We start from the raw sequence: 26,735 nt of genomic DNA, 5'->3' as shown, positions 1-26,735 counted from the left end.
CCTTGTGAGGAGAGGGCTCAGACCCTACATGTGACCTTGTGAGGAGAGGGCTCAGACCCTACATGTGACCTTGTGAGGAGAGGGACCCGACCCTACATGTGACCTTGTGAGGAGAGGGCTCAGACCCTACATGTGACCTTGTGAGGAGAGGGACCAGACCCTACATGTGACCTTGTGAGGAGAGGGACCAGACCCTACATGTGGCCTTGTGAGGAGAGGGCTCAGACCCTACATGTGACCTTGTGAGGAGAGGGACCCGACCCTACATGTGACCTTGTGAGGAGAGGGCTCAGACCCTACATGTGACCTTGTGAGGAGAGGGCTCAGACCCTACATGTGACCTTGTGAGGAGAGGGACCAGACCCTACATGTGACCTTGTGAGGAGAGGGACCAGACCCTACATGTGACCTTGTGAGGAGAGGGCTCATACCCTACATGTGACCTTGTGAGGAGAGGGACCAGACCCTACATGTGACCTTGTGAGGAGAGGGACCAGACCCTATGCAAAACCCTTTTGTAATTCACCACCTCCCTCAACCGTTCACATAGACGGGATGGCCTCCTGGAGGTCCACACACCTAGAAATGTCTACTCCAGAATAACCATCCTTTGTCCCTTTGTCTCCAAGAAATTGCCGCCTTTTCTCATGTAACATGTCTGTATTCTCGGCCACGCCTGCCATTTAATATGACGTCCAATGGGTTAGCCAATCACATCCTGGAAGCGCCTTACCTGTGTTTTGCTTGAATATAAGGCAGCGCAAGATCAGGAGGCTTCATTTCTTTCTGATGAACCACTCTGTGTTTTATCCTGAGGTCCTTTTGCAATCGTATTGTTTTCATAATAAATCTGACTGAACCTTTTTGTGCGAACCTTGGCAAATCCTTTTTTGTTACTTAAGATCAGAACTTCTTCAACAGGTATGCCAGTGGCTTTACATAGTACAGTTTCTGATTAGTTTAAAGGTTTAGTACTTACAGTGTTTTGATTATATTGATTGAATTATACAGTCCTTTAGTCAAATTGAAATTTAGTCATTGTAGCGTGAGCTGTTACACTCTCTCTCTCTCTCGTTATATACTGTAACTGAACTATTTTATTTGGAATGATTTCCAACAACACAAAGGTAACAAAGGCTAATCCAATACCGTTTTACACCAGCAAGTCTGTTTTACAATCAATAATGTATTCATGATGATTTGAGTGATATCTCTCTTAATATAATTGATTTATTCAAAGAAGTACAGTACATGGGAAGACAAGTGAAGATTTTGAAGGACAGGTTAATAAAACAGGACTGTTGTAAGTCATGTGGGTTAGTAGGATATCAGACATCTGTGCTTTGGGAACACTCACCATGAACGAACAGTTCGGCTGGGCCGGGTTTCCCGATAAAGAACCTTCTTAAGGAACCCTTCTTAAGCAACCATTTGTATGGGAGTTTAGAAGTACTTTGGAGTTAAGTGCTTCTTAACTCGTTCGGGAAACCCAGCCCAGGCCAGGAGAAGGTGCCAATGGACAACGAGGACCCTAACTCGGCACTAATGAACATACTGCTAAGACTCCCCCCCAAGAAGAGACATGTCACACTTTGTAGAGTAAAAACAGCAAAAGAAACACATTGAAATAGACAATAATCAAGAGTAACCAAAGGTAGCTTACTGTATGTAGAAAAAAAATACAGAGTATCATGGAGTGTTCATGGATTGTGTCACCCAGGGCCGGCGTCTCCTATAGGTGGAGGAGGGGAATGCCTCGGGCCTCACAAAACTTTTTTTACTCTCTTAAACATGTTAACGTTCTCATTGGATACAGGATGTGATACTCAGGTCATGTTCAAGTTGCTACTGCTGATAGCCATTACATGACGATGGGCTAACGTGCCTTAGTCTTTATTGCTTGATGGTGGGTGGGACTTCTCAAAAGGCCTTTGCCTAGGGCCTCCAAAAGTCTAGAGCCGGCCCTGGTGTCACCCATCTTGATGTCCATCACGTCAATCCAAAATATCAGGGTCACTAGCAAAACATTTTTCATGGACAGCAAAAGCCAAAACACAAAATGAACAGATGCATAGATACATGGAAACAAAATGGAGGTTACAGAAAGAAATAGTTCCAGTAACATACCTGAATAGAATACAAATAATATGGCAGCCATTATACCGTGTCTGGCTGGTCATACACAGACCTAAAAGAAAGGGCGACTGAGCAGGAACAAGACCAGCACAGAGCTAACGTTACTTCCACTGTGCTAGCTATCATACTAAGGACTTCCTGTAATCCACAAATTACTCCATTCACATAATAAAGAAAAATACTCTAAATCAGAAGATTGATTAGACGTATGAATGCCATTTTGACATTCGTCATTTACCAAAATGAGGCATCAAGCTATTTTCAACGATGCTTTATTTAGGGCCTACATCAATTCCACACTTTGATGAACTCTAACAACTTTTGCTCATGCTTACTTACGCTTTTTCTACTATGTAGGCCTAGCCGTCCAAAGTATCAATATATGCATAGGCCATGACAAGTTATTTACACCTTCTCAACAATAAAGCATTTCCATGACCTGTTCTTGCGTAGGCCGACTGATCTAGTGATTTTCACCATTTAAGGACTGTGATTAAAGCCTATGATTCACAGGATTAATTCACCTCATCCACGCACACATTGCTGGCATAGCCTGGTTTTGCACACAATTTCATAGTTTTACTATGAACAAAAACGTAAATTGAACTAATTTCAGGAGGTCTACATGAAAAAGATCCCACCTGTGTTCGAGAAAAGTAAATGACACCTGAAAATATGAAAACAGGGCGTCTCCCAGAGATAATTGGAGGATAGGAAAGTATGGCTATATAATACAATGCAATTATATATCTATGCAATTAAATGTGTTCACACAATGCATTACAATTTAAAATAACACAAGCATGCATTATAACTGAACAAGTAAGTGTACACTACAATATAATCCAAATTAATTAAAACATTTGTATTCCTCTGTGATGTCGTTGATGATACAGTCTGGGTGCTGGAGGGACCAAAGTTCCAGAGATGTTGTGATGTCAGGGAGTCGTTTCAGAGCTGGTTCTGAGGTCAGGGAGTCGTTTCAGACCTGGTTCTGAGGTCAGGGAGTCGTTTCAGAGCTGGTTCTGAGGTCAGGGAGTCGTTTCAGAGCTGGTTCTGAGGTCAGGGAGTCGTTTCAGACCTGGTTCTGAGGTCAGGGAGTCGTTTCAGAGCTGGTTCTGAGGTCAGGGAGTCGTTTCAGAGCTGGTTGTGAGGTCAGGGAGTCGTTTCAGACCTGGTTCTGAGGTCAGGGAGTCGTTTCAGAGCTGGTTCTGAGGTCAGGGAGTCGTTTCAGAGCTGGTTGTGAGGTCAGGGAGTCGTTTCAGACCTGGTTCTGAGGTCAGGGAGTCGTTTCAGAGCTGGTTCTGAGGTCAGGGAGTCGTTTCAGAGTTGGTTCTGAGGTCAGGGAGTCGTTTCAGACCTGGTTCTGAGGTCAGGGAGTCGTTTCAGAGCTGGTTCTGAGGTCAGGGAGTCGTTTCAGAGCTGGTTCTGAGGTCAGGGAGTCGTTTCAGAGTTGGTTCTGAGGTCAGGGAGTCGTATCAGAGCTGGTTCTGAGGTCAGGGAGTCGTTTCAGAGCTGGTTCTGAGGTCAGGGAGTCGTTTCAGAGTTGGTTCTGAGGTGAGGGAGTCGTATCAGAGCTGGTGTCTCCACTCACTGAGGAGACAAAAAAATCATCTCTTTAAGAAATCCATTACTTCAGCACAATAATTGCACAAAATTCAGTTGCCTAAATGTTAATTTGAGCAAACTTTTTAAATTGTAGATACTGTATCGCTGAATAACTGGTGAGGGAAGACTTTTCTCCCTGACTCGCCATCAGCCATGTACAGTATTCTCCATTCACTCAACAACAATAGCACCAACAGGAAAGTGGGGCTCTTATAGCCGCCAACAACAGTTCCCACCCAATAGTTCTGTCCACCACAATACAATGTGTTGTCCACCGCTTTGAGGGATAGAAACATTATGAGGTTATGAATGTATTGTTTTGATCAGGTGGGAGCTACATATTGGGAGGAAATCCATAATGAAAGATTTTCTAAGTCAGGATGACAGGGATGGTCTGTGTTACTTACTGGTTGGAGGTAACAACTTCATGCTCCCTGCGTGTTTCACTGGTGTCATCATCTTCATCATCTTCATCCTGTCTCTGACCTCTCTGGTTCCTGAGCTGCTCTCAGACTCAGCTATGGAACCCAGAGAACCGTATGCAGAACTCTGGGCTGAGGTTGTGGTTCTCTGAGATGCAGTGGATGTAAGTGACCGGCGGTCAAATCTGTCGTCTTCACTCACTGTAGTGAACAAACACAAACACAAGAAGATCGGATTCATAAATAATGCAGTGTTGAGGTTTACAACACTTCAACATCAGAGGTCACTTGGTGAAAAAGTTCACATGTCTGCTATAATCACACCTTATTACCAAATAAATAAAGGATGATCCATTATACAGATGAATACATACCAGTGAATTGCTTGCCATAATTATTTCACTCATTATAAGTTGTCTAAACATTTGAATTTGATCTGATGGAATCATTTTGTCCACCATTTTAAATGACAGAACCGTGTGGTAATCATTAATATCTTGTTTTTTAATGTCAAGGAGGGAGCTACATATTTTTTTCATCTTCATCCGCTTATCCAGGGTCGGGTCGCGGAGGCAGCAGCTCCAGCAGGGGGCCCCAGACATCCCTTTCTCTAGCAGCATCAACCAGCTCTGCCTGGGGAATCTTTAGCCGCTCACAGGCCAGTGCGGAGATGTAGTCCCGCCACCTAGTCCTGGGTCTACCCCGCGGCCTCCTCCCAGCTGGACACGCCTGGAACACCTCCCTAGGGAGGCGCCCAGGAGGCATCCTCACTAGATGCCCGAACCACCTCAACTGGCACCTTTCGACGCAAAGGAGCAGCGGCTCTACTCCGAGTCTCTCCCGGATGACTGAACTTCTCACCCGATCTCTCAGGGAGACCCCAGCCACCCTCCGGAGAAAACTCATTTCGGCCGCTTGTATCCGTGATCTCGTTCTTTCGGTCATGACCCATCCTTCATGACCATAGGTGAGGGTGGGGACGAAGATAGACCGGTAGATCGAGAGCTTTGCCTTTTGGCTCAGCTCTCTTTTCGTCACAACAGTGCGGTAAAGCGACTGCAGAACCGCACCAGCTGCTCCGATTCTCCGGCCAAACTCCCTCTCCATGGTTCCCTCACTCGTGAACAAGACCCCCAGATACTTGAACTCCTTCACTTGGGGTAAGGACTCATTTCCTACTCGGAGCGGACAGGCCACCGGTTTCCTGCTGAGAACCATGGCCTCAGATTTAGAAGTGCTTATTCTCATCCCAGCCGCTTCACACTCGGTTGCGAACCTATCCAGAGAGTGCTGGAGGTCGCAGGCAGCTGATGCCATCAGGACCACGTCATCTGCAAAAAGCAGTGACGTGATCCCCAGCTCACCGAACTGCAAACCCACCTCCCCCCGGCTACGCCTCGATATCCTGTCCATGAAAATCACAAACAGGATTGGTGACAAAGCGCAGCCCTGGCGGAGGCCAACACCCACCGGAAAGGAAGACGACTTACTGCCGAGGACCCGGACACAGCTCTCGCTCTGGGTGTACAGGGATTGGATGGCCCTAAGTAGGGACCCCCTCACCCCATACTCCCGCATAACCCTCCACAAGACCTCTCGGGGGACCCGGTCGTAAGCCTTCTCCAAGTCCACAAAACACATGTAGACAGGTTGGGCAAACTCCCAAGCCCCCTCCAAGATCCTTGCGAGAGTGAAGAGCTGGTCGGTAGTTCCACGACCAGGACGAAATCCGCATTGTTCCTCTTCGATCTGAGGTTCGACTATCGGCCGGACCCTCCTTTCCAGCACCTTGGAGTAAACTTTCCCTGGGAGGCTGAGTAATGTGATGCCTCTATAATTCGCACACACCCTCTGGTCCCCTTTTTTGAATATTGGGACCACCACCCCAGTCTGCCACTCCTTCGGCACTGACCCAGACTTCCACGCAATGTTACAGAGGCGTGTCAACCAAGACAGCCCCTCTACACCCAGCGCCTTCAGCATTTCTGGACGGATCTCATCAGTCCCTGGGGGCTACATATTGGTACTGGATAATGTAAGTCTGTTCCTCCCATCCCACGTCATCATTGTAATGTGAAAACTTTGAACATCTGGAAAAGCCTTATGATCCCCAAATTATAGACTGGGTTCTGAGTCAGGATGACAGGGATGGTCTGTGTTACTTACTGTATGGAGGTAACAACTCATAGCTCCCTGCGTGTTTCACTGGTGTCATCATCTTCATCATCTTCATCCTGTCTCTGTCATCTCTGGTTCCTGAGCTGCTCTCAGACTCAGCTATGGAACCCAGAGAACCGTATCCAGAACTCTGGGCTGAGGTTGTGGTTCTCTGAGATGCAGTGGATGTAAGTGACCAGCGGTCAGATCTGTCGTCTTCACTCACTGTAGTGAACAAACACAAACACAAGAATATGCACTGACAGTAATACAGTGTTGAGACTGACAACAAGGTTTATTGGCAGTAGCCTAATATTAAAGATAGATTAAGCAACGTGACGTCACTCCCAAGAACCGCAGGGTGACACTCGTCAATGATAATCAAACAATAAGCGCCTCAACCTCCTGTCGGAGGCTGCAGGTATAATGTGAGGGTTGATCTCCCTCCAGACACTGAGGCTGCGTTCCGAATCGCATACTTCTACTTCTTACTAACAGTACCTACTACAGCTGCCCTTAGAAAGTATGTACTTTGCAAGCAGTAGGCATCCAATTGGGACATACTACCTTGTCATAACATTGCGCCTTGAAATTTGCCCACATCCGTCGCTGTCCATAACGCGACATTCGTCTACAGCTGTCACGACTCGCACATGTGATGCACATTTCCGCTGCGCACAGGATTGTGGGTCAGAATAGCCAGAAAAGCCTGCTGGCTTGCATACTGCAAAATACGACCGGATGTAGTAGGACATCCTGGTATTTTTGACATACTGCATGTGGCATACTATGTATTGGGACATACTACATCCTGTTTTGGCATACTATATAGTAGGGTAGTATGTGATTCCGAACGCAGACTGAGAGGATGTCCTCCATATCTTCATCAGAGATCCAGTTCTGTCAGACTCAGCTATGGAACCCAGAGAACCGGATGCAGAACTCTGGGTAGCTCTGGAGGGACGGAATATATGATCTCACTATAATGAAACATAATTAAAGCCAGGGAGCCTAAATGTTATATTGGTAGATGGATTCTAATATAAGCCCAAGAATATATATTGGACATTGACTAACATCTATAGTTGGTCAGAAAATGTCTTACTGGTTGGAGGGAGGTAAGGATTGCTCTCTGCTCTCCTTACTGGTGGTGATTGTCCTCTTATTTTCTCCATGAGACCTGATAGCCAACCCTTTTTGTGATGCAGGATCTTCTCTGGAAACAAATGTCCTCTGTTTCCTGCCACCATCTCCTCCATCTTGTCCAGCAGCTCTGTGACCTGAGTGACATCACCCCTGTTCTTGTTGTTGAGGACATGATACCTGTTCCCACATTTCTCAACAAGCCACTGGAGGGCCGTCCCTTCTGTCTCAATGTGCTGCTCAATGCTTGTGTCTCCCAGACGGTCCCCACGGGTGAACAGCACTAGAGTGTGACTCCAGACTCTCTTACTGAGAAGCTGCAGGTGTCCCTCTACTGATCTTCTGTACTCCTCAGAGAATGATGAATCCCCCCTTATGACCAGGAGGAGAGTGTGGGGTCCTGGGGGACACAGAGACACACTGTGGACAATCTCCTGTTTAACCAGCTCAGGAGTGTTCTCTACAGAGAGATTCCTCCACCATCCTGGAGTGTCGACCACAGTGACCTGCCTCCCTGCTACTTCTCCCTGTCTCTTCACACACTGAGCAGCTGTCCTCAGGTCAAACTCCTCTCTGCCCAGGATGGTGTTTCCTGATGAACTCTTCCCTCCTACTCTCCCCCCCAACATCACAATCCTCAGCTCTGAGAGATGGAGGGAGTCACCTGTCAGAGAGAGAGAAACAGAAAGAAAGAAAGAAAGAAAGAAAGAAAGAAAGAAAGAAAGAGAGGGACAGTGGTAGAGAGACATGTTATAAACCTTAACCTTCCAAAGGAGTAATATAATTTGCTGTGTTCTAATTTAAAAACAGTGTTGCGTGTGTGTGTGTGTGTCTGTGTGTGCGTGTTTCTGTCTGTGTATGTGTTAGAGTTCGGTTTTGGGACCCAGGCGCAACGGGAAAGGAGGAGGCAAGGAACGGTGAAGCCCGGAGGGGCGATTTAATAAGATCACAAAGGGGGATGTGGTAGTCGTACAGCCGATGGTCAGGCAGGAGTGTGGTAGTCGTACAGGCGATGGTCAGGCAGGAGCGGGGTTGTCGTACAGGCGATGGTCAGGCAGGAGCGTGGTTGTCGTACAGGCGATGTTCAGGCAGGAGCGGGGTTGTCGTACAGGCGATGGTCAGGCAGGAGCGTTGTCGTACAGGCGATGGTCAGGCAGGAGCGGGGTTGTTGTACAGGCGATGGTCAGGCAGGAGCGTTGTCGTACAGGCGATGGTCAGGCAGGAGCGGGGTAATCGTACAGGCGTGGGTCAGGCAGGAACTGGAGAGATGAGGAGGGGAGGCAGGGTGAGTGAGAGTAATCACAAACGGGGAACGGGAAAAAACACTACAAAATACGGGTAAGGAGATTGTAGGCTAGGCTATACTTTACCACAAGAGTTTATGGTAAGATCTGGCGATGAGTGGAGTGTAGACCAGGTTCTTGTAGAGGTTGAAGGTGATTGCAGAACGAGGGACAGGTGTGGTGATGATAATTGGAAACCGGTGAGTAGAGCCGCGCCCGCGTCATCGTCGGAGACGAGCGCGCCGTTCTTGTCTTTGCGCACGGGCCGATGTGCTGGGCATGTCGGGATCCGACTCTTCGTCACCGGAGAGGGAGGAGACTGCCGAGTCCGCGGAGCTGGCCGGAGACGGGGAACGCCCGGCAGTGGGGGGAAACTCCGGAGAGTCAGAGCGTTGTATGCCCGGGCTGATGCGACGTGCGGTAGAGCGCGTAGGACGCCCCGAGCGCGCAGCGGGCCCAGAGGGGAGAGAGGGAGGCGGTTGTGGAGGCGAGGGCATGCGAGCCGTAACAGGACCCCCCCCCCGAGGGGAGCCACCTGGCGACCGACCGGGGGCATCAGGATGGGCCCGGTAGAAGTCCCGGAGGAGAGACGGGTCCATAATGAGCTGCCTGGAGATCCAGCTGCACTCCTCGGGGCCGTACCCCTCCCAATCCGCCAGGTATTGGAAACCCCGACCCCGGCGGCGTACCTTCAGCAGCCGCCGAACCGTCCACTGGGGATGCCCGTCGACCATCTGGGGAGGCGGAGGAGCCGGGGCAGAAGGCATGAGGGGACTCGAGGAGACAGGCTTGACCTTGGACACGTGGAACACAGGGTGTACCCGCATGGAAGCAGGGAGCTTAAGGCGTACCGCAGCCGGGTTCAGGACACGGTCGATCTCGAAGGGACCAACGAAGCGCGGAGCCAGCTTCCTGGAGGGGACCTGGAGCGGAAGATCAGCAGTGGAGAGGTAGACACGTTGACCGGGCCGATACGCCGGAGCAGGAGTGCGGCGGCGGTTGGCCCCGCGGCAGGAGCGCTCGTTGGAGCGGAGCAGGGCCCTGCGGACACGGCGACAGCGGCTGAGGTGGGCCTGGACAGAGGGGACGGAGGCCTCCGACTCCTGGAGAGAGAACAGCGGGGGCTGGTACCCGAGGGATGACTCGAAAGGAGACCTGCCAGTGGCAGCGCTGGTCAGGGCATTGAGGGAGTATTCGACCCAGGGTAGGTCCTTGCTCCAGGAGGTGGGGTGGAGAGCCGACACACAGCGGAGAGCGGACTCCAGGCTCTGGTTGGCCCGTTCGGCCTGGCCGTTGGTCTGCGGGTGGTAGCCAGAGGAGAGGCTGATGGTGGCGCCGATCTCCTTGCAGAAGGCCCTCCAGACCTGGGAGGTGAATTGAGGCCCACGGTCCGAGACAATGTCTCCGGGGAGACCGTGGAGCCGGTAGACATGCTGGACGAGGAGCTCAGCTGTCTCCGCAGAGGACGGGAGCTTGGGGAGCGCCACCAGATGGACCGCCTTGGAGAATCGGTCCACCACGGTGAGGATGACCGTGTTGCCCCTGGAGGGGGGAAGACCGGTGATGAAGTCCAGGGCGATGTGGGACCAGGGGCGGCTGGGGACCGGGAGAGGACGCAGGAGGCCAGCCGGGGGCTGGTGGGACGCCTTGCTGCGGGAGCAGACGGGACAGGCGACCACAAACTCCCGGACGTCGGACCTCATGGAGGGCCACCAGAACCGTCGGCTCAGGAAGGAGAAGGTGCGGTGAACCCCGGGATGGCACGCAAACCGGCTGGCATGGCCCCACTGGAGCACCCGGGACCGGACCGAGTCAGGCACGAAGAGCCGGCGAGGAGGAACGTTGGCCGGACTGGGTTGGACGCATTGGGCCTGCCTCACCACTGCCTCGATGTTCATGGTGACCACCCCGATGACACGCGAGACCGGCAGGATGGCCTCAGGCTCCGCGGGGGGCGCCTCGGGCGCGTGGAGGCGGGACAGCGCGTCGGCCTTGGCGTTGCGGGAGCCGGGCCGGAAGGTGAGGGTAAAATCAAACCTCCCGAGGAACTGGGACCACTGCGCCTGGCGGGAGTTGAGGCGCTTGGCCGCCCGGATGAAGGTCAGGTTCTTGTGGTCTGACCAGACGAGGGTGGTGTGTTCGGCGCCCTCAAGCCAGTGGCGCCACTCCTCCAAGGCCCCCACCACCGCCAACAACTCCCTGTTCCCGATGTCGTAATTCACCTCAGCTGGGGAGAACCGGCGGGAGAGGAAGGCACAGGGGTGCAACTTCTGGTCCTCCCCTGACCGCTGGGACAGAACAGCACCGATGCCTGTGTCTGATGCGTCCACCTCGACCACGAACTGCCTGGAGGGGTCAGGATGGAGAAGGACCGGGGCGGTGGTGAAGCACTTCTTGAGCGCGGAGAAGGCAGCGCTGGCAGCCGGTGTCCAGACGAACGGACGCAGGGATGAGGTGAGGTGGGTGAAGGGAGCTGCTACCCGGCTGTAGTCCCGTATGAAACGGCGGTAAAAGTTGGCGAAGCCAAGGAAGCTCTGAAGTTGCCTCCGGGTCGTGGGTTGAGGCCATTCGACCACGGTCTTGATCTTGCGGGGGTCGGGTCGCGTCAGGCCTCCCTCCACAATGAGCCCCAGGAACTCCACTGACGAGGAGTGAAAAGTGCACTTCTCCGCCTTGATATATAGGCGATTCTCCCGGAGACGCTGGATGACCATGCGGACATGCTGGACGTGCTCCTCAGCGCTCCTGGAGAATACCAGGATGTCGTCCAGGTAAAGGACCACAAAGACGTCCAGCATGTCCCTGAGCACGTCGTTCATCAGCGCCTGGAAGACGGCGGGGGCGTTGGTGAGGCCGAAGGGCATGACGAGGTACTCGTAGTGGCCACGGGAGGTCTTGAAGGCGGTCTTCCATTCGTCCCCCTCACGGATACGCACCAGGTGATAAGCGTTCCTGAGATCCAACTTGGTGAAGATGGTGGCACCGATGAGGGGTTCGAAGTTGGAGCTCATGAGGGGGAGTGGATATTTATTCTTAACCGTGATGTTATTGAGCAGCCTGTAGTCGATGCACGGCCTCAGATCTCCTCCCTTCTTCTTGACGAAGAAGAACCCCGCTGCCACCTGGGATCGAGATGGTCGGATGAGACCCTCGGCCAAGCACTCGGAGATGTAGGTGTCCATGGCTGCTTTCTCCGGGAGGGAGAGGTTGTAGAGACGACTGGCTGGGAGAGGAGCGTCAGGGTGGAGCTCGATGGCGCAGTCGTAGGGTCGATGAGGGGGGAGTGTGCGGGCGCGCTCCTTACTGAAGGCCTCTCCGAGGTCGTGGTACATCGAAGGGACCGTGGAGAGGTCCGGAGGAGCGGGACGGGGCCGGTCAACCCGAGTGGAGGTCTGAGCAGCTCGGAGGCAGCGGGCGTGGCAGGCGGTGCTCCAGCTGAGGATGTGCCCCGAGCTCCAGCAGACATGAGGGGTATGGAGTTCCAGCCAGGGCCTTCCTAGGATGAACGGAGCGTCGGGAGAGTGGATGACGAAGGGGCGGATGTCCTCCACGTGGTTTCCCGAGGCTGTGAGGGTGAGGGGCAGGGTCCGGTGAGTAATGGGACCCATGGGATGGCCATCCAGAGCGAAGGCCGAGAGGGGCCTCTCCAGAGGGGAGATGGGGAGCGCCGCTTTGTGGGCGAACTGGACGTCCACGAAGCTCTCGTCAGCACCGGAGTCGATGAGAGCAGGGACGGAGAGCGTGTGCCCCTGCCAGGCGAGGGTGACAGTGAACCTGGCGGCACTGGTCCGGGATTGGGGATGGATGAGCCGGCTTACTCGGTACCCCCTGGCGAGTGAGCCTACTCTTTTTGCCGCCCTGGGAGGTGCAGAGGAAAAGGAGTCGACGGCGTGCGCTGGGCTAGCGCAGTATATGCACAGTCCGTTCTGTTCCCGGTGCTCACGCTCTGCAGGGGTCAGTCGGGCCCAACCCAGTTGCATGGGTTCCTCTCCAGCGGTGTTTGGGGGGGCGAGGGAGGCCGGGGCAGGCCGAGAGAGTCCGGCAGAGGGAGGCGGAGACGGTCTGGGTGCGCTGTGATGTTGGTGCGCCCGCTCGCGCCTGCGTTCCCGGTGGCGCTCGTCTATGGCTATGGAGAGGGAGACGAGTTGGTTCAGGGTCGCTGGTCTGTCTCCTCCAGCCAGGCTGTCCTTCATGGCGTCCCCCAGGCCCCGTCGGAAGGCGCTGTACAGGGCAGACTCGTTCCAGGAGCAACGGGCAGCGAGGATGCGGAACTCCGTGGCGTAGTCCGCTACTGAGCTGGAACCCTGGGTGAGGGCGGAGAGAGCAGCGTCCGCGTCCTGTCCGTGGACGTCGTGGTCGAACACAGTCCTGAATTCTGCCACGAAGGCTGTGTAGTCCTGCATGTAGGCAGCTGCGCCTTCGCGACCCGCCATGACCCAGCGGCGAGCCCGTCCCGTGGTTAGGTTAGCGATGTAGGCTATGCGAGCTGACGCAGTGGAGTACATGCTTGGCTGGAGATCAAACACGTACTCACACTGCATGAGGAACTCCCGGCAGAGGGTGAATGTCCCGTCGTAGGGGGCCGGGGAGGCGAGATGGGGCTCCCGGTTTGGTGGAGCGGTGGGGTTCAGGAACGGAGCCAGGCGGGCACTGAGCGCGGTGACCTGGTCGGACAGGGTGCTGACCAGAGTAGCGAGTCCCCTCAGTCGCTCGTCCTGGGCTTGCTGTTGGCCGGATACCTGCGGCAGTTGCTCAGCTTGGGTCTGTTGGAGGGCTTGGAGTGGTCCGGGAGGTGCAGGTCTCTCCTCCATGTTGGCTGGGTCAAAACTGGCCAGATCTTACTGTTAGAGTTCGGTTTTGGGACCCAGGCGCAACGGGAAAGGAGGAGGCAAGGAACGGTAAAGCCCGGAGGGGCGATTTAATAAGATCACAAAGGGGGATGTGGTAGTCGTACAGCCGATGGTCAGGCAGGAGCGTGGTAGTCGTACAGGCGATGGTCAGGCAGGAGCGGGGTTGTCGTACAGGCGATGGTCAGGCAGGAGCGTGGTTGTCGTACAGGCGATGTTCAGGCAGGAGCGGGGTTGTCGTACAGGCGATGGTCAGGCAGGAGCGTTGTCGTACAGGCGATGGTCAGGCAGGAGCGGGGTTGTCGTACAGGCGATGGTCAGGCAGGAGCGTTGTCGTACAGGCGATGGTCAGGCAGGAGCGGGGTAATCGTACAGGCGTGGGTCAGGCAGGAACTGGAGAGATGAGGAGGGGAGGCAGGGTGAGTGAGAGTAATCACAAACGGGGAACGGGAAAAAACACTACAAAATACGGGTAAGGAGATTGTAGGCTAGGCTATACTTTACCACAAGAGTTTATGGTAAGATCTGGCGATGAGTGGAGTGTAGACCAGGTTCTTGTAGAGGTTGAAGGTGATTGCAGAACGAGGGACAGGTGTGGTGATGATAATTGGAAACCGGTGAGTAGAGCCGCGCCCGCGTCATCGTCGGAGACGAGCGCGCCGTTCTTGTCTTTGCGCACGGGCCGATGTGCTGGGCATGTCGGGATCCGACTCTTCGTCACCGGAGAGGGAGGAGACTGCCGAGTCCGCGGAGCTGGCCGGAGACGGGGAACGCCCGGCAGTGGGGGGAAACTCCGGAGAGTCAGAGCGTTGTATGCCCGGGCTGATGCGACGTGCGGTAGAGCGCGTAGGACGCCCCGAGCGCGCAGCGGGCCCAGAGGGGAGAGAGGGAGGAGGTTGTGGAGGCGAGGGCATGCGAGCCGTAACAGTATGTGTGCGTCTGTGCTGTGTGTGTATATACAGTATACAGTATGTGTGTGTGTGTACAGTACTGTATGCGTGTGTGTGTGTGTGTGTGTGTGTGTGTGTGTGTGTTTGTTTGTATCTGTGCCATATAATTAATGTCAAACTTTATTCAAGGTTTAAATGAACCTTAAAGATGTAACAAAACACAAAAGATCTATTTAGACCTTTGTCATGAACAGTGTCAACCATCATTAAAACCCTCTGATTGGTGAACAAATTAGCTACTGTAGCTGAAGTGACTGAACAGCACAAACTTGTCCACTGTAACTAGTGGAAGTAGAGACTGTATTAAACTCACCCATTAGTGATCTGAGGGTCTCTCTCTGTTCCTGCACCTTCACCAGTCTCTGTTTCCCTCTCTCTTCCTGCTGCCTCTTGTTCTCTTCTATCTTCTCTAGAATCTCTCTCTTCATCTCATAGTGGTCTCCTCTGTTTCCTGCCACCATCTCCTCCATCTTGTCCAGCAGCTCTGTGACCTGAGTGACATCACCCCTGTTCTTGTTGTTGAGGACATGATACCTGTTCCCACATTTCTCAACAAGCCACTGGAGGGCCGTCCCTTCTGTCTCAATGTGCTGCTCAATGCTTGTGTCTCCCAGACGGTCCCCCCAGGTGAACAGCACTAGAGTGTGACTCCAGACTCTCTTACTGAGAAGCTGCAGGTGTCCCTCTACTGATCTTCTGTACTCCTCAGAGAATGATGAATCCCCATCTATGACCAGGAGGAGAGTGTGGGGTCCTGGGGGACACAGAGACACACTGTGGACAATCTTCTGTTTAACCAGCTCAGGAGTGTCCTCTACAGAGAGATTCCTCCACCATCCTGGAGTGTCGACCACAGTGACCTGCCTCCCTGCTACTTCTCCCTGTCTCTTCACACACTGAGCAGCTGTCCTCAGGTCAAACTCCTCTCTGCCCAGGATGGTGTTTCCTGATGAACTCTTCCCTCCTACTCTCCACCCCAACATCACAATCCTCAGCTCTGAGAGATGGAGGGAGTCACCTGTCAGAGAGAGAGAAACAGAAAGAAAGAAAGAAAGAAAGAAAGAAAGAAAGAAAGAAAGAAAGAAAGAAAGAAAGAAAGAAAGAAAGAAAGAAAGAAAGAAAGAAAGAAAGAAAGAAAGAAAGAAAGAAAGAAAGAAAGAGGGACAGTGGTAGAGAGACATGTTATAAACCTTAACCTTCCAAAGGAGTAATATAATTTGCTGTGTTCTAATTTAAAAACAGTGTTGCGTGTGTGTGTGTCTGTGTGTGCGTGTTTCTGTCTGTGTATGTGTGCGTCTGTGCTGTGTGTGTATATACAGTATACAGTATGTGTGTGTGTGTGTGTGTGTTTGTATCTGTGCCATATAATTAATGTCAAACTTTATTCAAGATTTAAATGAACCTTAAAGATGTAACAAAACACAAAAGATCTATTTAGACCTTTGTCATGAACAGTGTCAACCATCATTAAAACCCTCTGATTGGTGAACAAATTAGCTACTGTAGCTGAAGTGACTGAACAGCACAAACTTGTCCACTGTAACTAGTGGAAGTAGAGACTGTATTAAACTCACCCATTAGTGATCTGAGGGTCTCTCTCTGTTCCTGCACCTTCACCAGTCTCTGTTTCCCTCTCTCTTCCTGCTGCCTCTTGTTCTCTTCTATCTTCTCTAGAATCTCTCTCTTCATCTCATAGTGGTCTCCTCTGTTTCCTGCCACCATCTCCTCCATCTTGTCCAGCAGCTCTGTGACCTGAGTGACATCACCCCTGTTCTTGTTGTTGAGGACATGATACCTGTTCCCACATTTCTCAACAAGCCACTGGAGGGCCGTCCCTTCTGTCTCAATGTGCTGCTCAATGCTTGTGTCTCCCAGACGGTCCCCACGGGTGAACAGCACTAGAGTGTGACTCCAGACTCTCTCACTGAGAAGCTGCAGGTGTCCCTCTACTGATCTTCTGTACTCCTCAGAGAATGATGAATCCCCCCTTATGACCAGGAGGAGAGTGTGGGGTCCTGGGGGACACAGAGACACACTGTGGACAATCTCCTGTTTAACCAGCTCAGGAGTGTTCTCTACAGAGAAATCCCTCCACCATCCTGGAGTGTCGACCACAGTGACCTGCCTCCCTGCTACTTCTCCCTGTCTCTTCACACACTGAGCAGCTGTCCTCAGGTCAAACTCCTCTCTGCCCAGGATGGTGTTTCCTGATGAACTCTTCCCTGCATCTCTCCACCCCAACATCACAATCCTCAGCTCTGAGAGATGGAGGGAGTCACCTGTCAGAGAGAGAGAAACAGAAAGAAAGAAAGAAAGAAAGAAAGAAAGAAAGAAAGAAAGAAAGAAAGAAAGAAAGAAAGAAAGAAAGAAAGAAAGAGGGACAGTGGTAGAGAGACATGTTATAAACCTTAACCTTCCAAAGGAGTAATATCATTTGCTGTGTTCTGTTGCGTGTGTGTGTCTCTGTGTGTGTGTCTCTGTGTGTGTGTCTCTGTGTGTGCGTGTGTCTGTCTGTGTGTGCGTGTGTCTGTCTGTGTGTGTATTAGGGCTGCACAAATAAGCGTGAATTAATCGAAATCGCGATTATGACCTCCACGATTAACTAATCGCAAAAGGCCGCAATTAATGTGATTAATAATTTTGCTTTTAATTGAGTGTGCTAGGGCTACACGGACGAATCACAGGCGCTTATGCTGTCTGACCAATCACATGCGTTCCCGCTGAGTGCGCTGTGCGCAGCAATTTCAGTACCCGCAGCTGTGAGTAGTGAAAAAATGAGTGAAAACGAGGTCAGTGAGTGAGTAGCAAGAAAGGGATCAACGTCTGTGATTTGGGAGCATTTTGGTTATTATATATTAATATTATATATTAAATATTAATCACAATTATTAATCGCAATTAGCATTTTGAAGCAAATAATCGCAATTATTATCTTTTGTCATAATCGTGCAGCCCTAGTGTGAGTGTGTGCTTGTATTATTATTGCAAGATAATTAATGTCAAACTTTATTCAAGGTTTAAATGTACCTTAAAGATGTAACAAAACACAAAAGATCTATTTAGACCTTTGTCATGAACAGTGTCAACCATCATTAAAACCCTCTGATTGGTGAACAAATTAGCTACTGTAGCTGAAGTGACTGAACAGCACAAACTTGTCCACTGTAACTAGTGGAAGTAGAGACTGTATTAAACTCACCCATTAGTGATCTGATGGTCTCTCTCTGTTCCTGCACCTTCACCAGTCTCTGTTTCCCTCTCTCTTCCTGCTGCCTCTTGTTCTCTTCTATCTTCTCTAGAATCTCTCTCTTCATCTCATAGTGGTCTCCTCTGTTTCCTGCCACCATCTCCTCCATCTTGTCCAGCAGCTCTGTGACCTGAGTGACATCACCCCTGTTCTCGTTGTTGAGGACATGATACCTGTTCCCACATTTCTCAACAAGCCACTGGAGGGCCGTCCCTTCTGTCTCAATGTGCTGCTCAATGCTTGTGTCTCCCAGACGGTCCCCCCAGGTGAACAGCACTAGAGTGTGACTCCAGACTCTCTCACTGAGAAGCTGCAGGTGTTCCTCTACTGATCTTCTGTACTCCTCAGAGAATGATGAATCCCCCCTTATGACCAGGAGGAGAGTGTGGGGTCCTGGGGGACACAGAGACACACTGTGGACAATCTCCTGTTTAACCAGCTCAGGAGTGTTCTCTACAGAGAAATCCCTCCACCATCCTGGAGTGTCGACCACAGTGACCTGCCTCCCTGCTACTTCTCCCTGTCTCTTCACACACTGAGCAGCTGTCCTCAGGTCAAACTCCTCTCTGCCCAGGATGGTGTTTCCTGATGAACTCTTCCCTGCATCTCTCCACCCCAACATCACAATTCTCAGCTCTGAGAGATGGAGGGAGTCACCTGTCAGAGTGAGAGAAACAGTAAGAAAGAAAGAAAGAAAGAAAGAAAGAAAGAAAGAAAGAAAGAAAGAAAGAGGGACAGTGGTAGAGAGACATGTTATAAACCTTAACCTTCCAAAGGAGTAATATAATTTGCTGTGTTCTGTTGCGTGTGTGTGTCTCTGTGTGTGCGTGTGTCTGTCTGTGTGTGCGTGTGTGTCTGTCTGTGTGTGTATTAGGGCTGCACAATTAATCGTGAATTAATCGAAATCGCGATTATGACCTCCGCGATTAACTAATCGCAAAAGGCCGCAATTAAAGTGATTAATAATTTTGCTTTGAATTGAGTGTGCTAGGACTACACGGACGAATCACAGGCGCTTATGCTGTCTGACCAATCACATGCGTTCCCGCTGAGTGCGCTGTGCGCAGCAATTTCAGTACCCGCAGCTGTGAGTAGTGAAAAAATGAGCGAAAACGAGGTCAGTGAGTTAGTACAGTAGCAAGAAAGGGATCAACGTCTGTGATTTGGGAGCATTTTGGTTATTATATATTAATATTATATATTAAATATTAATCGCAATTAGCATTTTGAAGCAAATAATCGCAATTATTATCTTTTGTCATAATCGTGCAGCCCTAGTGTGTATGTGTGTGTGTGCTGTGTGTGTGCATGTGTGTGTGTATATGTACAGTATGTGTGCCAATGATAACAATCATTCATTTATATACAGTTGGTTAAACACAGGGACTAACTGCTGTAATCAATCCAGCCTGCATTACATAAACACTAAAGTAATGTACATATCCACCCTATAGCATCTGAATAACGTTGTCCAGGAGTTGGACATGAGTTTACCTGTACTTGACTGTTCTCCTGTTGTGGCCATTCTTACTGATCTATGATCAGTTTCTTCCTCTCTTTGTCTTCCTGTTGCAGTAATGGGTGTCTCATGAACTCCTGCAGCAGATTGGAGAAAGATTCTCATTTTAGAAACGCTGTTCTGAGATCAGGTATGGAGACAGTTCCTTTTGTGTGTGTGTGTGTGTGTGTGTGTGTGTGTGTGTGTGTTTGTGTGTGTGTATATACAGTATACAGTATGTGTGTGTGTGTACAGTACTGTATGTGTGTGTGTGTTTGTTTGTATCTGTGCCATATAATTAATGTAAAACTTTATTCAAGGTTTAAATGAACCTTAAAGATGTAACAAAACACAAAAGATCTATTTAGACCTTTGTCATGAACAGTGTCAACCATCATTAAAACCCTTTGATTGGTGAACAAATTAGCTACTGTAGCTGAAGTGACTGAACAGCACAAACTTGTCCACTGTAACTAGTGGAAGTAGAGACTGTATTAAACTCACCCATCAGTGATCTTTTATAAAGAAAGAAAGAAAGAAAGAAAGAAAGAAAGAAAGAAAGAAAGAAAGAAAGAAAGAAAGAAAGAAAGAAAGAAAGAAAGAAAGAAAGAAAGAAAGAAAGAAAGAGGGACAGTGGTAGAGAGACATGTTATAAACCTTAACCTTCCAAAGGAGTAATATAATTTGCTGTGTTCTGTTGTGTGTGTGTCTCTGTGTGTGTGTCTCTGTGTGCGTGTCTCTGTGTGTGCGTGTGTCTGTCTGTGTGTGCGTGTGTGTCTGTCAACAACAATCCTCCCACCTAAGCACTTATTGTATTATATTATATTGCACTGTACTTTAGATTGTGATTCTTGCACTTTGCCTTCAGCACTAGATTATGCTCTTAGTCACTTGTTTTAGAAAGAAGATGCACTTGTGAGTTCTGGCAAGTAGTAGTACATTGGCTCTTCCTACGTTAAATGCAATTATTGTTAGTCGCTTTGGATAAAAGTGTCTGCTTAATGACTGTAATGTAAATGTAATGTCTGTGTGTGTATTAGGGCTGCACAATTAATCGTGAATTAATCGAAATCGCGATTATGACCTCCGCGATTAACTAATCGCAAAAGGCCGCAATTAATGTGATTAATAATTTTGCTTTGAATTGAGTGTGCTAGGACTACACAGACGAATCACAGGCGCTTATGCTGTCTGACCAATCACATGCGTTCCCGCTGAGTGCGCTGTGCGCAGCAATTTCAGTACCTGCAGCCGTGAGTAGTGAAAAAATGAGCGAAAACGAGGTCAATGAGTTAGTAGCAAGAAAGGGATCAACATCTGTGATTTGGGAGCATTTTGGTTATTATATATTAATATTATATATTAAATATTAATCGCAATTATTAATCGCAATTAGCATTTTGAAGCAAATAATCGCAATTATTATCTTTTGTCATAATCGTGCAGCCCTAGTGTGTATGTGTGTGTGTGCTGTGTGTGTGCATGTGTGTGTGTACATGTACAGTATGTGTGCCAATGATAACAATCATTCATTTATATACAGTTGGTTAAACACAGGGACTAACTGCTGTAATCAATCCAGCCTGCATTACATAAACACTAACGTAATGTACATATCCACCCTATAGCATCTGAATAACGTTGTCCAGGAGTTAGACATGAGTTTACCTGTACTTGACTGTTCTCCTGTTGTGGCCATTCTTACTGATCTATGATCAGTTTCTTCCTCTCTTTGTCTTCCTGTTGCAGTAATGGGTGTCTCACGAACTCCTGCAGCAGATTGGAGAAAGATTCTCATTTTAGAAACGCTGTTCTGAGATCAGGTATGGAGACAGTTCCTTTTGTGTGTGTGTGTGTGTGTGTGTGTGTGTGTGTGTGTGTGTGTGTGTGTGTGTGTTTTGCGTGCGTGTGTAAGTGTGTGCATGTTCAAGTTCAATTTCAATGTCAGTGTCCATGTTCTGAGGGATTGGGAGTCGTCCACTCAACCATATGTTATCCACAGAGCTACCCACATCTTTTAGATGATGCATGCTATAGCCTGCTATCAACACACAACTTTCTCTGCTGGCTCATATTTGACCCCAATTAACACCTTCGGAATTGACTAACATGGTGACAATTGGTTTTGTGTTAGCTGTTTTTGAGGATAGGCCAATCGTGAAGCATTGTTCCAATAATAATAATAATAATAATAATTAAAGCTGCTGCGCAGCGATGAGGCGGGGCCAGGCAATTTCCGACAAGTTTAGGAGCAATAAGCGAGCGAATAGGAGGACAACAAGAAAGTTGACATTCCAATGTTAATTTTGTACATTCGTATCGTATCGTAAAACATTTGTAAAACATTTTGATGCATTGTAAGCTCGATTTTGATAATTCAACAATCTGGTCAATGAGTTTGTGAATTACAGTCTGAACATCCAGTGGAGCAAGTTGTGTGGTGTTAATTGATTGAAAAATGTGGGATGAGATATGTTTATTAATTTTTACAGGTTTTGTTTGCTTTTCTTCATAATTGAACATTAACTTCAGCAGCTGTGTACTCAGTCAGTTGCCAATCAATCGTTTCAGTCATTGTAATCCTCGGCGGGGGCTGGGTAGGGTTGCAAAACAGCGATGTCTCCGGAGCTTGCGTTGGATTGTGGGTAACGTAGTTTTCTCTGTATGAAGTGTTGGTTTCAGAGGACAGAATTAAACATATTTTTAAATATTCAATTTTTTAGATAAAATTCTGAAATAAATCACACTACATCTTGGATATGTGGCCAATGTTGTCACTTTTTATGAGGATGATCAGACATTGATTTGGCGAGAATTAATAGGAACTGTATACAGACCTGTTAACAGTAAAACCTTTTGATGTGCTGTGGGCTCAATTTTTCATATTTCAAAAATCTGTGCGGATCATTTGGTAAGGACAGTCTGAAGATACAGTAGATCAATTTTGGTGTCAATTGACCAAAAAATGTGGGAGGAGATAGGTTTGATAGGTTTTACAGTTTATGAAAAAATCAGAGTGATGGACTTCAAAATTCCTGCAAGGTCAGAGTGTATAAAAGTTTTGTCTCACTTGGGACTACATTCACGTTGTGGTTTTACTGTGATGGCACCTATGGCTGATTTGTTATGATCTTTTAAAGTTTTAAACTTTAGACTGTTGCTGTAGCGCCACCTTCAGCTTTATTGACCTACAATACAGGTTGAGGACTTTGGGTATAGTACTGGAGCTATGTGCAAATTTTGGTGATTTTTTGTCCACAGGAAGTTAGACTTCAGTGGAAGATGGAGAATAATAATAATGAGTAAAACATTTTGATGCATTGTAAGATCAATTTTGATAATTCAATAATCTGGTCAATGAGTTTGTGAATGACAGTTTGAAGATCCAGTGTAGCAACTTTAGTGTTAATTGATTGAAAAATGTGGGTTACAGGTTTTGTTAGCTTTTTTTTCATAATTGAACATTAACTTCAGCAGCTGTGTACTCAGTCAGTTGCCAATCAATCGATTTAGTCATTGTAATCCTCGGCGGGGGTGGGGTAGGGTTGCCAACAGCGATGTCTCAGATTCGTGGAGCTTGCGTTGGATTGTGGGTAACGTAGTTTTCTCTGTATGAAGTGTTGGTTTCAGAGGACAGAATTAAACATATTTTAAAAAATTCAATTTTTGAGATAAAATTCTGAAAAAAGTCATACTACATCTTGGATATGTGGCCAATGTTGTCACTTTTTATGAGGATGATCAGACATTGATTTGGCGAGAATTAATAGGAACTGTATACAGAACTGTTAACAGTAAAACTTTTTGAAATGCTGTGGGCTCTATTTTTCATATTTCAAAAATCTGTGAGGATCCTTTGGTAAGGACAGTCTGAAGATACAGTAGATCAATTTTGGTGTCAATTGAACAAAAAATGTGGGAGGAGATAGGTTTGATAGGTTTTACAGTTTATGAAGAAATCAGAGTGATGGACTTCAAAATTCCTGCAAGGTCAAAGTGTATGAAAGTTTTGTCTCACTTGGGACTACATTCACGTGGTGGTTTTACAGTGATAGCACCTATGGCTGATTTGTTATGAGTTTTTTTTAAAGTTTTAAACTTTAGACTGTTGCTGTAGCGCCACCTTCAGCTTTATTGACCTACAATACAGGTTGAGGACTTTGGGTATAGTACTGGAGCTATGTGCACATTTTGGTGATTTTTTGTCCACAGGAAGTTAGACTTCAGTGGAAGATGGAGAATAATAATAATAAGTAAAACATTTTGATGCATTGTAAGATCAATTTTGATAATTCAATAATCTGGTCAATGAGTTTGTGAATGACAGTTTGAAGATCCAGTGTAGCAACTTTAGTGTTAATTGATTGAAAAATGTGGGTTACAGGTTTTGTTAGCTTTTTCTTCATAATTGAACATTAACTTCAGCAGCTGTGTACTCAGTCAGTTGCCAATCAATCGATTTAGTCATTGTAATCCTCGGTGGGGGTGGGGTAGGGTTGCCAACAGCGATGTCTCAGATTCGCGGAGCTTGCGTTGGATTGTGGGTAACGTAGTTTTCTCTGTATGAAGTGTTGGTTTCAGAGGACAGAATTAAACATATTTTTTAAAATTCAATTTTTGAGATAAAATTCTGAAAAAAATCATACTACATCTTGGATATGTGGCCAATGTTGTCACTTTTTATGAGGATGATCAGACATTGAATTGGCGAGAATTAATAGGAACTGTATACAGAACTGTTAACAGTGAAACTTTTTGATGTGCTGTGGGCTCAATTTTTCATATTTCAAAAATCTGTGAGGATCCTTTGGTAAGGACAGTCTGAAGATACAGTATATCAATGTTGGTGTCAATTGACCAAAAAATGTGGGAGGAGATAGGTTTGATAGGTTTTACAGTTTATGAAGAAATCAGAGTGATGGACTTCAAAATTCCTGCAAGGTCAAAGCGTATGAAAGTTTTGGCTCACTTGGGACTACATTCACGTGGTGGTTTTACAGTGATAGCACCTATGGCTGATTTGTTATGATTTTTTTAAGTTTTAAACTTTAGACTGTTGCTGTAGCGCCACCTTCAGCTTTATTGACCTACAATGCAGGTTGAGGACTTTGGGTATAGTACTGGAGCTATGTGCAAATTTTGGTGATTTTTTGTCCACGGGAAGTTAGACTTCAGTGGAAGATGGAGAATAATAATAATAATATAGGCAAATACAATAGGGTTCCGGCAGCTACGCTGCCTGGCCCCTAATAATAAACTAGATGGTATGTATAATTAAAATGGCCAGGCTGTGAGGGAGCAGACCAGTATGTTAAATGCCTACAGCATCAAAACCTGTATGGTCGGTTCTAGTGTAGCAACAACAAGCCAAGCAAACATACCACTCTCTGTTTAATTGAGATTGTATGTGAGATGTAAAAAACGTGTTGAGATATGTACAGTAATAGAGAAATTAAAATCTTGTGCCCTGGTGGCTCATGCTACGTGAAAATGCAAATGTAAATCACATGATTGCATTTGATTTTGAATATTGACTGAAATAATGCATGCCAAAGTGGAAAATGAAAATGCAGTCCCAATTTGCATTAACATTTGAATGAAGTCAACCATATGCTTCCATACCCTTCGAAGGGTAGAGCCCTACCATTACAGCCACTGGATTCATGTTCATTAAATCAGAACAAACTGAAAACTTCAGCAGTCACTTCTGAAAAGGCTGTTTGTAAATTATATTCTTTGAGCCAAACAACTTACCTGTCACGCAACCGAGATGACTGATGCCTTGAAACAGTCAAGGAAGTCAAAACGAAAGTTCATAGCTTGTGGCGCAGTTTATATAGAATAATCTGACTTCTCAATCTTCCTGGTGTGACGTGGTGTGGTGGTTCAGTAGCCACCCCCATCTCTCTCTCTCTCTCTCTCTCTCTCTCTCCACTCCGAGCCCATCTCTCTCTCTCTCTCTCTCTCTCTCTCCACTCCGAGCCCATCTCTCTCTCTCTCTCTCTCTCTCCACTCCGAGCCCATCTCTCTCTCTCTCTCTCTCTCCACTCCGAGCCCATCTCTCTCTCTCTCTCTCTCTCCACTCCGAGCCCATCCCTCTCTCTCTCTCTCTCTCTCTCTCCACTCCGAGCCCATCTCTCTCTCTCTCTCTCTCTCCACTCCAAGCCCATCTCTCTCTCTCTCTCTCTCTCTCTCTCTCCACTCCGAGCCCATCTCTCTCTCTCTCTCTCTCTCTCTCTCCACTCCAAGCCCATCTCTCTCTCTCTCTCTCTCTCTCTCTCTCCACTCCGAGCCCATCTCTCTCTCTCTCTCTCTCTCCACTCCGAGCCCATCTCTCTCTCTCTCTCTCTCTCTCTCTCTCTCTCTCTCCACTCCGAGCCCATCTCTCTCTCTCTCTCTCTCTCTCCACTCCGAGCCCATCTCTCTCTCTCTCTCTCGCTCACACACACAACTTATCAGTTGTCAAAAGGAAAAGCCAACATACTGGTTGTTATGCTGGCCAGCTAACGTGTTCCCAAATAAATGCTTATTTGACTGCCTGTAGCCACCCAGTCACGAAGGTCCCAGTGTTTTATAGCGTCAGATGAAGGAACCAGTTCACTCCCTGTTCTGGCAGCTTCTGGCCTAAACTGAGACAGATCGGGCCCAATAATAGCTGCTAGATTTGGCTAGGTTTTGGGTGTGTGGACGTGTGGAAAATTGGCACATTTTGCTTTTTAAATTAAATGTATTTATTGTTGGCTACTTTAAGTATCGTACAATCCGAATCTGGCGTTTCCCAGACACTGACGGGTTTACTGAGGGACCCACAATAACGCCATTGATCAGGAAGATGCTGATTTAGGTTCGGCAGATATGGGCCAGTGTATTTTTTGAACAAAAACTGAGGTCCACGCAGTTATTAAAAGTAGTGAGCTTTACTTAAGCAATAAACCACTCGAGGCCGTGTGTTATAGTGATTTTATAACAGCTAGGGGGCGTTGTTAGGCACGACGCGAAGTCTACGCTGTTCCTGTTTATAAGAGAGTAGCTGAGTGCTGTTCCTGTTTATAAGAGTAGCTGAGTGCTGTTCCTGTTTATAAGAGTAGCTGATTGCTGTTCCTGTTTATAAGAGTAGCTGAGTGCTGTTCCTGTTTATAAGAGTAGCTTAGTGCTGTTCCTGTTTATAAGAGAGTAGCTGAGTGCTGTTCCTGTTTATAAGAGAGTAGCTGAGTGTTGTTCCTGTTTATAAGAGAGTAGCTGAGTGCTGTTCCTGTTTATAAGAGAGTAGCTTAGTGCTGTTCCTGTTTATAAGAGTAGCTGAGTGCTGTTCCTGTTTATAAGAGAGTAGCTTAGTGCTGTTCCTTTTTATAAGAGAGTAGCTGAGTGCTGTTCCTGTTTATAAGAGAGTAGCTTAGTGCTGTTCCTGTTTATAAGAGAGTAGCTGAGTGCTGTTCCTGTTTAT

General features: G+C 48.0%; 1 protein-coding gene across 1 annotated transcript; it reads right to left on the bottom strand.

The window, feature by feature from the left end:
- Window positions 1–7,232: 7,232 nt before the first annotated feature.
- On the bottom strand, window positions 7,233–19,318 carry LOC311329187 (GTPase IMAP family member 8-like; the record flags this gene model as incomplete). Its single annotated transcript, XM_084461364.1, has 6 exons — window positions 7,233–7,277; window positions 7,469–8,130; window positions 14,860–15,564; window positions 16,121–16,825; window positions 17,746–18,450; window positions 19,288–19,318. 6 exons carry the CDS (start codon window positions 19,316–19,318, stop codon window positions 7,233–7,235), a joined length of 2,853 nt encoding a protein of 950 aa, XP_084317490.1.
- Window positions 19,319–26,735: the final 7,417 nt, after the last annotated feature.

Source organism: Borostomias antarcticus (genome assembly GCF_949987555.1).
Source record: "Borostomias antarcticus genome assembly, chromosome: 2".
NCBI classification, from domain to species: domain Eukaryota; kingdom Metazoa; phylum Chordata; class Actinopteri; order Stomiiformes; family Stomiidae; genus Borostomias; species Borostomias antarcticus.
Note: the sequence above shows the minus strand (reverse complement) of the source record. Positions and strands in the feature narration are given on the sequence as shown.